Genomic DNA, 16935 nt, shown 5'->3' with positions numbered 1-16935 from the left:
CCCTCATCAAGAGGTAACAGTAATATATCCTACAGATGGGATAGCTATCTGGACAAGGCCATACATTCATAGATATTCCGCCCCATATAAGCTACAGTCAAACTCAAGGATCTTACAACAAGGTTCGCCACACCTCATATCCGATCTTCATTTCTAACCTTATTATCTTTTGCATAAATGTATAGAGCTGCTGCAACTAGATAACCACTCACACAAGAGCCAATTCACAATGCCAATCCTGAATACTTGGATTACATGTCTAAGAAAATTTGCCTGTAGACACAATCGCCATCTTCTTGTGCTCTAGTTAGAGCAGTGAAAAGGTAACAGTCTGAAGACTTCCTTACATTATACAATTTAGAAGTCATAAGTATTTTGGAAATAGCAGCACAACTCAGGCCATGCATGAGCCCTAAGGTCCCCTCAATGAGACATGCTTAGTGGAATGTGGTATGTAAACATCACCAGCAGAACACATTTGAAAAGGAACAGGTCTTTGATAAAATGATCTGCAAGGTCAAGAATGCCTTCCAAAACAATTGAGAACATCACACAACTTCTGTTCCAAAGTAACAAAAATTAATGCTGTGTTAATCTTTTCATCTAAGAAGGGAACACCAATTCTTGAACAGCAGTCCACTCCTCATTCTGGAATTAGTGACTACTTCAGATGCACGTTAATCGAAAGGCAGGAAAACAATCATGTTATGAGAGATGGGACACATGACTGATGAACAATGGTGCTTGTGCAATCAATATCTGCCTATAGCAGCACAAGATCAACATGTGGTAAAGACAGTGGTCATAAAACTTGACAAAATGTTGCCTTTTGGCCACTGCAGTGCATTCACATCAGATGAAAAGAAAGGGGATTTCAATTAAATAGAGATCACATGAGGAGACCAGGACTATGTAAGAGGGTATTTAAGTACTGCAAAGAGAATCCATATGCATAGTGAGAAAGGGATGCATGGAGTGGGATGAAACAGGCAAGGGATTGGAATTCTGACAAGGGGAGAAGGGGAATGTTTAAAAGCAAACTAAGGGAGAGCAGGAAAGATGAAAATCAGAGGGTAGGTGAAAAAAACATTACGAACTTCTTGGCACGTAGAGCTGTAGATTTGTATACTTGTGCATAGATCGCCATCTGGTGTTGGGCTCGGATGTTTCCACTTTGTTTTTTTCTTGGAAGAAGTCTTTGTAGTTACGAGGTAGGTGACTCCTCCTTAGAACAATAGTGCACATGTGCATCAACTCCATCTCCAGATTGTTTTGCCATGGAGGTTTATGATGGAGTTAGTTAGAAATCGAACAGGAAGTACATGTGTAATGTATCGAAGTAAGATATTACTGGCACAGATAGAGGTATCCGGGGAGGCAGGTGGGTGTATACGAATCTAACGCTCGACATGCCAAGAACAGATGCATACTGGTAAGTAGCAGTTTCGGTTCAAGGCATATGAGCCGTAGATCGTATAGTTACCTTCTTAGCGGTATCTGTTGGTGTTTTGAAAAAGTGTTCTTAATACAGCCTGGTCCACACTAGTTTGTTGTTTTGCTTGCAGGCTACACAATAGTGCTTTGTGAACGTGTGTGGTGTAGACCAAGTTGCTGCTTTGCAGAGGTCATCTAGGGGATTGATCCTTAAGAAAACCATAGACACCCCTAGTTTACATGTGGAGTGAGCTCTAGGGGGAATGGTTAATGTGAGTTTGGCTTTAGCATAGCATATTTGGATGCATTCAACAATCCACCTTGCAATCCCTATTTTTGAGATAGGACTGCCTTTATGAGGTGGGGAGAAAGCCACAAAAATGGTTTAGTCTTTCTAAAGGATTTTGTTCTTTCAATGTAGTAAAGTATTGCTCTTTTTACGTCTAGTGTGTGAAAAGCTTGTTCTGCTACTGAGTCTGGTAGAGGGAAAACACTAGGAGTTCTACAGACTGGTTAAGGTGGAAAGAAGACAACTTTAATTAGAAATTTTGGGTTAGTCCTAAGAAGCACTTTGTTATGATGAATTTTCAGAAATGGTTCTTGTATGGTTTATGCTTGGAGCTCACTGACTCTTCTGAGAGAGGTGATCGCAACCAGGAAAGCTACTTTCCAGGTGAGAAATTTTAATTCGCATTTATGCAGAGGTTCAGATGGGTGACCCAGGAGTCTGTTAAGGACCACATTTACGTTAAATACTGTAGAGGGTGGAATTATCATTCTCCCACCTCGCCGCCAAGACGTGGAACACCCTCCCCACCCATTCGCCTACGGCAGACCGAAGACCTTCTAACCTTCAGGAGACTCCTCAAGACCTGGCTCTACGAACAGTAGCACCCCCCCCCCCTAGCGCCTTGAGACCCTCACGGGTATGTAGTGTGCTTTACAAATGCTATGATTGATTTTAAGTCCTTCCATAAATGCTTTTATAGCTGGTACCCTAAACAACGCGAGATGTAATCTAATGGATGTATACGCTAGGTTACATTGTTGTAGATGCAAAAGGTAACAGACGATGTTTTGAATGGAAGCATCTAGTGGGTTGATTTTGTTATTTGTACAGTAAATTACAAATCTTTTATACTTTGCGGCATAGCAAGCTCTAGTGGTAGTATCTCTAGCCTCTTTAATGATGTTCATGCAGTCTGGCGGGAGATTGAGGTAGCCAAACTCTAAGATTTCAGGTGCCAGATCGCAATGTTGAGTTGACTGGGTGTGGAAATCGCAGATAATCTGTTAGCATAAGCTGAAACCATCTTGTTTGTGGCATCCATTTTGTCAGCTATGTAATTCTCCCATCTGCTGCTTGTCTTTTTCCCTGCCTGTGCTGTCTATTTTAGTTGACTTCCCGACTCAGCCAAAAGCAATATGCATGCTAAAGAGTTTGTAGCTGCCAGAACACCTGGTCTCAGACTCAACTGTCTATCTTAGTGCTGCCATAAGCACTCCTACTCCCCCTCTAATTTTGCTAAGTGATTTTCCATTTGCCCATGTTTGTCGGTAACTATTCCTGTGTATGCTTGTACCTTCTATTTGTAAGTACATGCTTACCAGTGCAGAAAACTGTGTATATAGGCACCATGGTCTGTGTATTCAAGCCACTACCTCCTGGAACACTTGAGGGTGTTGTATGGACGTGGTCTCACTCATGAGTGAATAAACTTGTTATTTTGAATTTCAGCTTCAGTGTCAATCTCCATTTTGTTGGTCTACGGACCCATGGACAGAGAAGGGTGAACCCTGCACTTGTGTGTGCCCCTAAACAAAGGCACATTTCCACACGGGATCTGGATGCCTTATCGCTCCATGGTTCTGAGTGAGTAGCTTGGGTGAGAGACGTAGCTTTTGATGAGGAACTACTGATGGTTTCAACAGGGTTGTGAACCATGGCTGTCGGGCCCATGTTGGTGCAACCAGGATCATTGTGAGGGAATGCTGTTTGAGCTTTCGAACCACTAGCTGAATGAGCAGGAGAGGCAGAAAGGCGTAAGCAAATTCGCCTGACCAGTTCATCCATAGTGCATTGCCTTTGGACAATGGGTGTAGATACCTGGATGCAAAGCTTGGGCCTTTTGCATTTTGGTGTGTGGCAAACAGGTCTAATTCTGGGTGGCCCCACATTTGAAAGAATGGAAGCAGAACTTGAGGATGAAGTTCCCATTCGTGGATCTGCTGTGTTTGACGACTGAGCAGATCTGCAATCGGAGTGTTTACTCCTGGGAGGTGTTCTGCAAGGAGGTATATGTTTTGCGGAATGGCTCATCTCCATATGCTTTGAGCTAGGTGTGAAAGCTGCAGAGTGTGTGTACCCCCTGTTTTTGTATGTAATACATTGCTGTCATGTTGTCTGTATGGACCAGGACAGCTTTGCCTATGAGGTGGAGTTGAAAAGATTTCAACGCTGAGAAGATCGCCAGCAATTCCAGATAATTTATGTGGAGTTGTTTTTGTTGGAATCCACATGCCCTGAATGGTATGATTTTGAGGATTAGCTCCTCAGCAGGTGAGCGATGTGTCTTGTCAGCACTATTGTGGAACCCGGTCGAGGAACGGCTGCCCTTTGGAATGGTTTTGAGTGCTCCACCATTGCAGAGAGCAATGTGTGCGGCTGTCCACCAACACCAGATCTGTTAGCTGACCTTGAGCCTGGTTCTACTGATGTGTCCCTTACATGAGTGTTTGGCACATCTGGAGTCTTGCATAAGGGACAATGAGAATGCAAGATCCCGTAATCCTGATTAACTGTATGAAAACTCAAGCTGGTAATGAGTGTTGAGGCTGAAATTTTGATACGAGGGCTTGCATGGTGCTTATTCTGACTGGGTTGGGATATGCTAGAGCTTTTGAAGTGTTTATTGTAGCTCCTAGATATTGTTGTGGACGGTTGGAGATGGGATTTGGAGAGGTTGACTGTGAATCCCAAATCGTGAAGCACCTGGATTGTTTTGTATGTGTGTTAAACACAGCTGCTGTGTGACTTGGCTTTTATGAGCCAGTCATCCAGGTAAGGGAACACATGAATATGTTGTCTTCGTAAGTGAGCCACCACTATTGCGAGACACTTGGTGAAGACTCTGGGTGCTGTGGTCACCCCGAATGGGAGGGCTTTGAATTGGTAGTGTTGGCTGTATCACAAACCTGAGGTATTTCCTGTGAATGGGAATATGAAAGAAGGTGTCCTTTAAATCCAGAGTGGACAGAAAGTCACCTCATTGAAGTAGTGGAGTACCTGTTGGAGAGTGACCATGTGGAAGTGGTCAGAGAATGTATAGATTTAATGGCCTGAGGTCCAGTATTAGTCTGAGAGAGCCATCCTTTTTTGGAATTAGAAAGTACAGTGAATACACTCCTGTGCCTTGATGAGGCAAAGGGACTGGTTCTAATGCATGTTTTTGTAACAGGGAGAGAAACTCTTGTTTGAGAAGAGTGAGATGTTCTGCAGACATTGAGCGTTCTCTGGGAGGAATGTTTGGTGGAGTACCAGTGAGTTCAAGGCAATAACAATACTAGATAATTTGTCTTACCCACTTGCCTGTTGTAATGGAATACCAGACAGGTAGGAACTGTGATAGGCGTCCCCGGACAGGAGCAGTATGGTCGGGGTAGCGGGGGGAAGTCACTGCTAGGTTGTAGGAGAAGTGTGGGTGAAATTATTTTTGCCTCTTCCCCTATTGTTGTTTCCTCTATATATTCCGCAATAGTATCCTAGGGAGGAGGAGGGTTGATTTTGGTTTTTGGAAGTTTTGGAGCCACTCCTATAAAAGGAGCAATGAAAGAAGCCTCTGTTAGAGGGTAGTTGTAGGGCTCCCATAAATTTGGAAGTTTCTGTATCTTTCTTCGTTTTTTCTAATGAAGAATCTACATTTGGTCCAAAAAGATGTTGTTGGTCAAAAGACTGGTTTAGTATAGCTGACTGTACCTCTTGCTTGAATCCGGAGATTCGAAACCAAGCATGGCGGCGTAGCAAGATGCTGGGGTTAATGCCACATGAAGCTGTGTCAGCACCATCTAGTGCACATTTTATAGAGGTGTTTGCAATTAATCTACCCTCTTGAATGAGGTCGCTGGCTTTACCCTTGTTTTGATCAGGTAAATGTTGTACTAGTTTTTCTAGTTCGCCACAGCGCGCTCTGTCATAGCGTGCTAGAAGGGCTTGCGCATTGGCAATACGCCAACTATTAGCGGGCTGGGACGAAATTAGTTTGCCTGAAGCATCTATAAGCTTTGACTCCTTATCAGGAGGAGGGGCGTCGCCTGTGGCTTGTGAATTGGCTCGCTTGCGGGCATTGGATACGACAAGGGAGTCCAGGGGCACTTGACCTTTAATATAAACTAGGGAAGTAGGAGCAGCTTTATATTTATCAACTCTCGGGGTAAGTATTCTTGCTTTAACTGGGTCCTTGAACACTTCATTAGTGTGAATTAGCATGCCTTTTATCATTGGCAATGTATTAGTAGATTTTTGATATGGAGCTAATGTTTCCATGATGAAATCCTCCTCTTGTGGGTCAGTGTGTAATTCCACTCCATGATACAGAGCAGCCCTATTGATAAGATGTGCGAATCCAATATTATCATCAGGTGGTGATGGTCTGGAGGGATATAGGTACGGATCATTACTATTATCTGGGTCTTTATCATAACCGTCCGATGGGTCTGGGTCCTGTGGTATGGTGTTATGGTCATTATCCCCATCCCTGTCCCCATCCCCATTGTCGTCTCATTATCCTCCCGTGGTTCAGGGGAATAACTAGTTGGTGGTGAGTTATATGGCGATATTAGCAAGTTGGGATAAATAGGTGGAGGAGAGGGAGGTATGTAAGGGGGTGAGGGGTTAGTACCCATGTCCTTTTTGAGAGGTATATGGTATTCCTCTGAAATGTCCAGTTTCCGTCTTAGGAAGGGTTGCTACAAGATGTCCAGTTGTTGGATCAATATGCAGTTTCTTCTGCTTGGAATCCATTGGCTCTTGTACAGGAAGTTCTTTAGCTGGTATATCATTTTCTTTAGTTTTTTCAGAGGGTATCTTTTGGATAGTCTCTCAAGCCTCAAGGAGTGGTTTGTTTTTTGGTTCCGAATCCCTTGGTGCATGTTGTTTACGCTCCGAAGGTTTGTGTAAAGGCTTGTCTTTTGTTACTTTCGGTTCCGAAGGTTTGTCTTGAGGTTTTGGATTCGAAGACTTATCTTTTGGTTTCGGCTCCGAAGATTTGGGTTTAGTTATTGCCGGATCCAAAATTTTTGGTTTGAAAGATTTCGGGTCAGAGTTTTTCGGTCCTGAAGATGACTTTGGTGCAGGGATCGAAGCATCAGGCCCAAGCTTGGGTTTGGTTTTCGGTGCCGGAGATGGTGTTTCGGTACTGTGCGGACGGCGCGATCCCGGGCCGGAGGCTTTGTCTTTCGGTTTCATAGCTGGGCCATAGGGCAGGGCATCCGAACCATGTTTTTGGTGTTTCCCTAGGACCGAGGGCGAAGGTAATACCGGAGCCTTTGTGGATTTTTTGTTTACCTGGGGCTTGTTACTCACAGTTTGTTCACCTGGAGTGCAGTGCAAGTCTTCCTCCATGTCGGAGTCATCGGTTTCAGAGACAGATTTCTTACTCTTGTTCGGCGCTGTGCTGATGGGACTCACTCTTCTCCGAAGATGTCCAGCACCGGGCTAGTGCCGCGTCTCATCTCGTGATATCGAGCCTGAAGGTCACAAATCGTTTTCTATTATCGGAATGATCGACAGGCCTCGTAGCTACTTTCTTCGTGCTCCGGGGTTAGGCACAGATTACAGACCTTGTGTAGATCGGTGTGTGGTAATTTAGCACCTACCCGGGGCATTTTTTAAATGAAGTCTGTTCCATCGACTACTGGTGTGGTCGGTGCGGGTAGACCTTGCGGCCCGCTTCGAAGTTTGAAAATCGAAGTTGTTGGATTTCAACGATGTGCGTCGAAGGGGAAACCAGTGATGAAAACAATACCGTCGAGGGGTAATGATTGCGTGCTGAAAAGGTTTGAAGACTATACCAAACCTGAGCGCAGCAACACACATCCGAACCCAATGGCAGAAAACACCAAGCTGGAGATGGAGACGATGCCTATGTGCACTATAGTCCTATGGAGGAGTCACCTACCTTGTGACTACAAAGACAAACATTCGAGCCCAACACCAGATGGCGATCTATGCACAAGTATACGATCTACAGCTCATATGCATCGAACACAGATGTTACCTGATGTAGGTGTTTTTAAGACACTATGGTTTGACTATCATGACTTTAAGGCCAACTGGAGAATGGAATGAGATTTGGAGCGAAATCAAGGTACGTTAGTAAAAGTAACTAATCAAAGCATGTTAAAAGTCGGATTTGTGAATGGAAAAATGCCTAGAGATGAACCTATAAAAGCAGTCAATTGTGCTCTCCAAGCTCTACTGTCAAACAGTCCCCCTTATGGTCTCCTTTAACCACATTGAAAACTTTTCTTGCATAGAATTAGCTGTACAGATTTGGGGAATGTGAGTGGTAGGGTTACAAATATTTATTCCATAAGAGATCATAGCATGTAGGAGGACCCAGTCACTGCCCAACCTTCTATTCCCCTCTGTCCTAACTTCACCTGATATGCCAACAAAGAAGCAGCAAGCATCTGGGTATCATAATAAGCCAAACACACATACCAGGAGATTTTTCATTTTTAAGAGTCAGGTCTGTGCAATCAAACAGTATTTGTTAAGTGCAGCACTGTCCACCTAAGGGTATCTGGGCCCTGGGGTGACATGTCTCAGTCGAAGAGCTAAGTCTTGAGCTTCTTCCTGAAGTCTGCCAGGGAGGGTGATGTTCGGAGGTCGAGGGACAGGTTGTTCAAGGTCTTGGCAGCAATGTAGGACAAAGAGCAGCCCCCACTGTGGCTGTGATGGACGTGGGGGAAGCTTAGACAGTGGTTGGTGTAGGAAGGTCATTGGTTGTGAGGATCTTGAACTGGCATCTCTTCTGGACGGGTAGCCAGTGGAGTTATCGGAGGTGCGGGGCAATACTAGTCGGTTAGGGGAGGTTCAGGATGAGTCTGGCTGCGGTGCTTCGTATGGTTTGGAGTCTTTTGAGGAGCTGGGTGGACATGCCAAACTTTCAATACTTTCTGCTTGTTGGGACATACAGGTGGCAATGAAGGTCATTCCCCTCAGCATGCTTCCATGCTAATCTGAATCAAAAAACGTACTGTGCATGTCAGAGCCCTTTTTTAAAACCAAAGAAACCTAGCCCTTAAGAGCTGCATACAATGCCAAAGTGGATAACATCCTTAAGATCACAAGCTCAATATAAAAGATATATCCCAATTAACTGAAACAAGACTTACTTGTTGAAAAAAGGTCCAATGAGTTTTGATGTACAGGATATGTGGGATTTTGGAGGAGTGAGGAATGACCCTTTAAAACAAAACAATCAGGGAAAAAAAGGAAAATGTGGGTCATATGTTGAACAGGAGCCACAAACAAAGCATGAGGTCTAACTTAGTTGCGAGCTTTATACATTACCTAGAAAATTGGCCATAGAGATGAAACAGAGCCCAGTTATGTAAGCATCATAGCCTGCTTCATGAAGCTGTTCTGAAGACGTATCATAACTAGGAAACCCCTCTGCACTTACTGAAGAGACAAAAGTTTGTACAAGGACACCAGGTAAGGATAACTTAATTTAATAAAACCAATAGTCATATGTTGGTTAATCAGCAAAAAGTAACATTGCCAGTGTCTACATATTCAAGATGCTAATCCAATGTCAATTCATTCTTCTTAAGCACACAAGTCATTAAGAACTGTAAGTGGCATGGTTAAGTTTTAAACCTTGTAAAATTAATTAGATAAATTCTTATTAGATTTGATATATCGTGGCGAGGGGATTACTGATGGATAGATTTCACAGATGCCCAAATGATCAAGCACACCTCTTGTTCTCATACTCATTCAATAATAAGGAGTTTTTCATTGTATCGGGTTTTTTTCTTGATTTTTTTTATTTTATTTTTTTAGAGTTTTATATAGTGCATACTAGACCTGCGAAATCGGGTATCAGAGCGCTTTACCTGAGCACCAGTTTTGTTACAAATGGACAGATTCATTTTTTTTATTTTTTTTGGTTAGGTACGGGGAGATTAAGTGATTTGCCCAGAATCACAGGATGTTGAGCGTCTCCTCCGAGACTAACCCGCTTCCCCAGCTTTGAGGTCGACCACTCTAGCCGTAAGGCTACTGATTTTAGTATCCTTACTGTTCTCTCTTTGGAAGCCCCTTATCTGGCCCTTGTAGGATTGTAAACAGATGGGCATTATTTGGGGAAGGGTTGCAGGCCTATGGGAGCAACATCAGTATTGGCAATCCGCAAAATTAAGATAAGTTCTAATTCATATCTTCATTATAACGTACTCATATTGGTTATCATCCAGAAAGAAAGAAAATGCTTTGATTAGGGAAGCCTGACAGCTGCTTAACACATGAACGACCATATATAATATATGTGTGTATATATATATATATATATATATATATATATATATATATATATATATATATATATATATATAAAAATAGGATTCCTGTTCTAGCCCTGGTTCAGTAGGCCAATCCACCTCTCTAGGATATCCTAAAACCTAAATAACACAATGGAACTCAAGTAGACAAAGAGTGAAAGGGACAATAGGTTACTTGTTACTAATTACTTTTATTCTGCACTTTGATGAGTCAAAACTACATGCAATTTGCAAAATATGTACATATAACAGTGATGCTTAGAAGTAAGCAAATTAAATCATAAGCATTTAAGAGATTTATTTTACATGCAGATCTACATGAATGTCTTTTACCCATATTTTCCAGACTATCACGCACATTTCTCTATACATTTTTGAATCATCTGACAAAATGAATTTTGAGTTCGCTAAATTGAACATATAAGTTATAGTATCTTGTCATTTCATTTGTTTGGTCTTTTTTTTTTTTTATTGATCTTGAACTTCGATCTAATCAACTTTGGAAACTGGTACTTTGACCTTATTCATTTTGGAGGCACGGTATTGAAAGGGATGCAAGTACATATGACTTTAAACCTAAAGAACAAACTTAGCAGGGACATTGGTTTCATGCAGCATTACTGTTAACTTCACACCATTCTCCAACATGACAACCATATCAAACATTATATGAGATAACCAAAATATCTGAAAGTGTTCCACTGTAAACACTAAATTAAACCGTGGAACTCCACTTGCGAGCTTTAAGATCAACATGCACAACATGACAAAGCTAAAGTATAACTGATAGAAGGGTGCTTGCTGAGTTCCACCCGTACCATCTAAGCCATATATGTTGCACCTTTGCAGTACACCAAAGGGCCCTGGTCACAATCATTGCTGACGTACATTCTAACTTGTTGGTGACTTACCAGTGTCACCCAACATTAATGGTCTTTTACAAGATCAATATACATAATGCCAAACCCTACTGGAAAGGGGAACCTAAGTGGGCATTTTTTTATTGGTAAGTGGAATGGTGGCTATTTCTCAGGCCTAAGACACAATGGGACCATGCTTTCACTTTGTCCACTGGTACTGCTCTGATTTACTTACTGGTAACCTTCATTACACAGATTTTGGCTTACCCATCTAAGAATATCGTCAACAAGGTATTTCCGCTCAGAATTGGTACTCAAAAATAAACTCATCCAAATTTAAACAGGTCACTTTATCTTCCCCTTTCAGCCCAGAACTCTCTGGGAGAGTCTGTCAAGAGGGATACAAGAGTCAAACTCCCTAGAAAACTAACATAGCAATCAATGGATAGAGTCAGAGCCACCTCAGAGAGAAGGAAGGATAATATGCACTGACAGAAGAGCTTGCTGGAACTACCTGTCCCAGTAGCAGAACAGGGAGGAGCAAAGGAAGACCCTCCCGTAGCACTATTTAGCACCAGCAATGCCTTGTTGTTCTGGGGGCAGACAAAGTTTGCTGGGCACTACCTGCCCTAGCCAACATTGCTACAGGGGGGGGGGATCAGATGACCCTTCTGTAGTGCTATTTAGCGTCAGCGCTGCCCTGCTGCACGGGACACACGCAAAGTCCAGGCCAATGGCAGGCTGCGCCAGTCATAGCTTGGAAGAGGCCGAGTCACCCCCCTGACACCTGACTTTTTCCTGCAGGATTTAGCAGGGAGTCATGTAAAAAAATACCTTAGGTTGTACTTGTTTTAATTGACGAGGCATCTCTATTTTGTCCGGTCTTTGGCACCGGTGCAAGCACTTAATCGCCAAAAGCCAATGCAGTCATGCGGAAGAAGTGGACTCAAAAAATGTGGCGGATAAACTGCCAAGAACAAACGAAAGCATTCTGTCTTTTCCTAATAATGCAGTGGGGGCCATCATGAAGTCCCCTTAAGAAACCAAGCAGGGGTTCTGCCCATTAAAGCATCAACTGAGGGTGCTTCTAATTTATGTTGCTAATTGCAGAGCCCTAACAAAGGGGCTGAGCCAGAAAACTGCACTTTGGACGTCGACAGCAAGACAATCTGTCTACCAGAGAGCCTATATGGAAGGTACCAGAGTGAAAAGCAAAAACTTTGGTTAATCAGTAAGGCCAAGACTAGAAATCCTGCCTAAGATCCTGTACCATCTATGGGACCATGTAGCTACCAAGGTCTCTTCCTCAAGCTGGAAACTCAAATTGACTGTCTTTGATGCACTTTATACAAATTGCTAAAATGGGGGAGGTGGTGAGAAATTGGGATAAAGGATTATGTTACTTATCCAGTAGACATCTGTTTGTGGCATGCAGTGCTGTAGATTCACATGCTTAGCATACTTGTGCCATCTAGTGTTGGGTCTGGATGTGTGCATGTTTTCCTTCGAAGAAGTGTTCAGAGTCACAAGATAAAGTGACTCCTCAGTGATAATGAGCATGGGCATCTGTTCCATTGTTCGACTGTATTCCCACAGACGGGTGAGAATGGAGTAAAAGTAAATGTCTGTAAAGATGTCCATGCAAGTAAGATAATGTAAATGAACTGCAACGGCCACAGGTGTCTGGGGAGGAGGATGACAACATGCGAATCTACAGCACTACATGCCACAAACAGATGTCTACAGAGTAATTAACAATCCATTTGAGGCATGTGTGGCTGTAGACACACATGCTTAGCATAGACTTAAGCCGGCAAAGCAGTCGCTCCCAAACAGTGGTTAACCAATGGGTGCTGCAGTTTGAAAAGGTAAGTAGCACTGCCTAACCTACATTGGCTTGTTGGCGTGCTAAAACATCAATACAAAAATGTTTGGTTAAAGTGTGTGGTGTAGAGCATGTAGCTGCTTTGCAGATATCTGCTTTTGGGATACTGCACAGGAAAGCCATGGATGCTCCTATGAGTCAAGTGTGCCCTAGGTGGTGAGGGCAAAGTTCTTTAAGTTTTGGCATAACATGTTTAAATGCATTTAATTATCCATCTAGAAATGCCTACATTTAATATGGTCTTTCCTGTGTGAAGGGGTGAAAAATAAATAAAAAGTAGTTTAGTTTTATAGAACGGTTTAGTTCTGTCAATATAGTACATAAGAGGTCTTCTGATATCCAGTGTATGAAGGGTCCTTTCTGCAAAAGAAAATCGGTAGTTCAACTGATTAAGGTGACAAATGAAACCACCTTTAAAAGAAATTCTGGGTTTGTTCCAGGAGCTATCCTATTTTATGTAGTCGGAAGAAAGGTTCCTTCAAGGTTAAAGCCTGGAGCTCACCGTCATGCCTAAGTGAGGTAGTGGTACAAAAGGGGGTGGTGATGGACGGAGCATCTGAACCAATCAAACACTCCCACCCAGTCAAAAGATCTGAGTTTGATCCATCACCGTTCTTTAGCCCACTCTGCCACCCCAGTTCAGACATGGTTATATGCAAATCAGTCTGACCCTGTGCCTCATGGGAACAGTCCAGCCCGAACTGCGAAGCCATGCCTTCCCTGGACCGGAAACAAGCTTCCGAGGACCGGTTTCTGGCATTCCAGCCGTCCTCAGCCCGGCTTGCTTGAATCCAGTGGCAAAGTGAGAAAAGGTAGTGGGCACTAGAAATGCAACCTTCCAAGATGAGAATTATACGGTGCATTTGTGCAAGGGTTCAAATGGTGGACCCATACGTCTAATAAGTATAATATGGAGATTCCATGTATTTGGAACTAAGTGGAATTACTCTTAAGGCCTTCCACAAACGCTTTAATAACTGGTACTTTTGGGGGGGGGGGCGGAGCTTGCTCGGAGACGAAATGGCCGCCTGAGCACTGAGCTCTCCCGGGCATCGAACGATCCTTCCATTATCCTGCAGCTAACGCAGCTGCTGTTCCCCTTAATGAAGCGCCGGAGCGGCGGCTAAGTGTGAGGCGTGGACTGACGGGTCCTGGCGGCAGATCGGAGCACAGGAAGCGCAAATGAAAATGACCCTCTGAGAGGGATTCAGGTGCTACTTCGGTACCTTGACTGTGGACCCCAGTGAATGCAAGAGGTCCGCCGTAGTCTGGAGGTGGGAGACGACAGCCTGGGGCGAGCACGCCTTTAACAGGTAGTCGTCGACATAGGGGAAGACTGGAACCCCTGATCTGCTCAGATGAGCTGCAACTACCGCCATCACTTTATGAAACACCTGATGGGCGCAGGTAAGGCCAAAGGAGAGCACGGTAAACTGAAAATGCTCGTAGCCTACCGTGAACCGTAGGTAACGCTGGTGGGCGCGGGACGGGGATGAGAAAATAAGCGTCCTGCAAGTCCAATGCTACCAGTCAGTCTCCACGGTCGAGGGCAGACAAGACCTGAGCTAGGGTGAGCATTTTGAACTTTTCCTTCCGGTGAAGCGATTGGCGTCCCTGAGGTCTAATATAGGACTTTGTCATTCTTGGGTACCAGGAAGTAGTGAGAGTAGCAACCAGGACCAACTTCTGGCACAAGGACGCGTTCAATAGCTCCCATGGCCAAGAGAGCCGTAACCTCCTGGCGGAGAAAGGACAGATAATTGTCTCAAATGCAATGGTATAGGTGGCATGGAGAGGATTAGTATCGAAGGGTAGGTCCTTCGGACTATTTCCAAATCCCACCTGTCCGACGTGATGTTGCGCCAGTGGGGAGAGGTGATGGCGGATCCTACCACCCACTGGCAATGGATGGCCCTGAAAGGTTGGACTAGGAAGGTTTGGAGGCTGCTGCAAGAGGGGCATTGGTGGACTGGCCCACCCGCTGGCCCCTATACCCACGATGCTGTGTCCCACGACCCCAGCTGCGCAGAGGATGGGTAGCTTGCGCAGGCCTGTGGCTCTGGGCAGAACGTGGTGGGGCACCCCCATCCGTAGACATGAAACGGGCAAAAGGTAGACTGCATGGGGAGAGAGATTGCTGCGCGGCCCAAGGATCTGGCCGTAGCCCCAGAGTCCTTGAAACGTTTGAGCGCGTTGTCCGCCTTGTCACCAAACAGGCGAGGGCCATCAAAGGGCATGCCCAAAAGGGTAGATTGGACATCCCCAGAGAAGCCAGTGAACCTCAGCCATGCGTAGTCTCTAAGGGCTACCGACATGGAAATCTTTCTACTGAGCAAGTCAGCGGTATCCAGCCCACACCAGATGTGAGCTTTGCTGCGTCTCTACCCTTGGCATTAGCACGGTTGAGCACGGCCCGGGCCCCCTCCAGGCAATATGTGTGTGGGACACGGTTGCGCAACAGCTCAAGAGATGTGCAGTGTTCACTGACCGCCGTCCTAAGCTGGCGGAAGAAAACATCTTGGACTGCCTACCTGGGGTAGCTGTAGGGAATGCACCTTTTGAGTTAGAGGCTTGGACCACCAAGCTCTCGGGGGTAGGATGTTGGGAGAGAAAAAGTGGCTCACCCGGGCCAGACGGTGGCATTGGGCAATCATCCTGTCCACAGGAGCACCTGTGCTGGGCTTCGACCAAGTGCCCAGAAGGATGTCAGAGGGGCCTCATTGAAAGGTAGAAGGGTCTCCGAAGAGGCTGCTGCCGGATGAAACACCTCAGTCAAGAGGTTAGTCCTGGCTGCCACCGTAGGAAGCTCAAGGCCCAAGGCCTCAGTCACCCTATGCAACACCACAGCGTAGGAAGAACCCTCCTCCATAGCCACGATAGGGGGAGGAAGAATACCTAGGTCTGGGGAGGTATCCAGATCACTGGCATCACCCAACTCCTCTCTCCAGTCCGGCTCTTCAAGCTGATCTGCCAAAGGGTCAACAGACCCCTCCCAGTCCTCCTCAACCTCCCTTGGCTGCCACTCAGGGTGTTAGGAAACGGCAGGATAAAATAGTGGTACAAATGTACCCTCCGGCACCGGCGCTCGACATCTATCCAGCTCCATGTCCAGGTCGGGGGTGAGGCTGAGGTTGACGCCAGTCAGAGACACAACCGGCGTCGGAGGCATCGTCACTGGAATTGGCACTGGGGAAGGTACAGTGAGGTCGACCGGCGCCGATCCGGAACCAGGCCTGGATCCTCAGGGACCCTCCAGCACCAAAGCCGTCTGCCTCGAAGGCCCAGGACCCTCAGCCAAGTCCGCGGGGCCCGAAAGCGCACCAGCGGAGTCGGGGTGCTCAAAGATGCCGTGAAACACTTCGGAGAAAGCTCGAACCTGGGTAGAGGACGCTCCATCTCCAAGAAAGGGAGGGAAGCGTTGAGTTGTCCCAGAAGCGGGCTCCGAAGACGGCGCTGGAGAGTGACGCTGCTCCAGGTCCTGCGTCACGTCGGCTGACAGATGGGGAGAAGGCGAAGAGCGACTATGCTTCTTCGCCTTCACCGAGGAGTGCGAACACTTTGATGACGAGTGGTGGTGGCTCCGCGCCAGTCCAGAGACCTTCCTCTCAACCAGGATGTTGAGGAGCCGACTGCCGGGCCTCCAGAAGCTTTCGGGATCACTCCCGCAAAGACTTCGGGTACATGGCCCGACAGTCGAAGTACAACTTCGGCTCTTGGTCGCGCTCTAGGCACCAGAGACACACGAGGTGCAGATCCGTGACAGACTTCAGCTTGTGACAGGAGTCACAAGGCTTGAAGCCGGTCCAAAAATGGGACATTCCTCATGCTACCAGGAGTCGAGGGACTTGAAACAGATGTCGACAAAACTCTAAAAAGGGTTAGTCAAAAAGTGAATAAGGGGTACGCCCCCTCCGGATCTGTGCTGGCTGGCGCGGAAAAAGAAAGAACGGACGTCAGCGTGCAGGGGCGGCGTCTAAGTACATACAGCAACATCATCCCAGTTTCACAGCGCCAAAAACGACCGACTACCTACTGACGCGCAGGAGTATTGCTAAGAAAAGATTTCTCCAGAGCCAGTCTGACGCCTGGAGGTAATTCGAAGGTAAGGAATCTATAACTAATAGTCTCTTTCAGATCCGGAACGCCAAACACGTCCAAACCAGACGGCGGAAAGAAAGCAATATATCA

General features: G+C 45.6%; 1 protein-coding gene across 2 annotated transcripts in view; it reads right to left on the bottom strand.

The window, feature by feature from the left end:
* The window catches only part of PARN (poly(A)-specific ribonuclease), a 637089-nt gene that overhangs the window by 269500 nt on the left and 350654 nt on the right, over window positions 1-16935 (bottom strand). For both annotated transcript variants that reach the window (XM_078663093.1, XM_078663092.1), the window contains exons 17-18: window positions 9011-9121; window positions 8833-8902 (exon numbers count right to left, since the gene is read on the bottom strand). In XM_078663093.1, coding sequence (XP_078519219.1) covers window positions 8833-8902; window positions 9011-9121 — 181 coding nt within the window. The remainder of the gene's footprint in view (window positions 1-8832; window positions 8903-9010; window positions 9122-16935) is intronic.

Source organism: Lissotriton helveticus, chromosome 10, assembly GCF_964261635.1.
Source record: "Lissotriton helveticus chromosome 10, aLisHel1.1, whole genome shotgun sequence".
Classification (NCBI taxonomy): Eukaryota; Metazoa; Chordata; class Amphibia; order Caudata; family Salamandridae; genus Lissotriton; species Lissotriton helveticus.
Note: the sequence above shows the minus strand (reverse complement) of the source record. Positions and strands in the feature narration are given on the sequence as shown.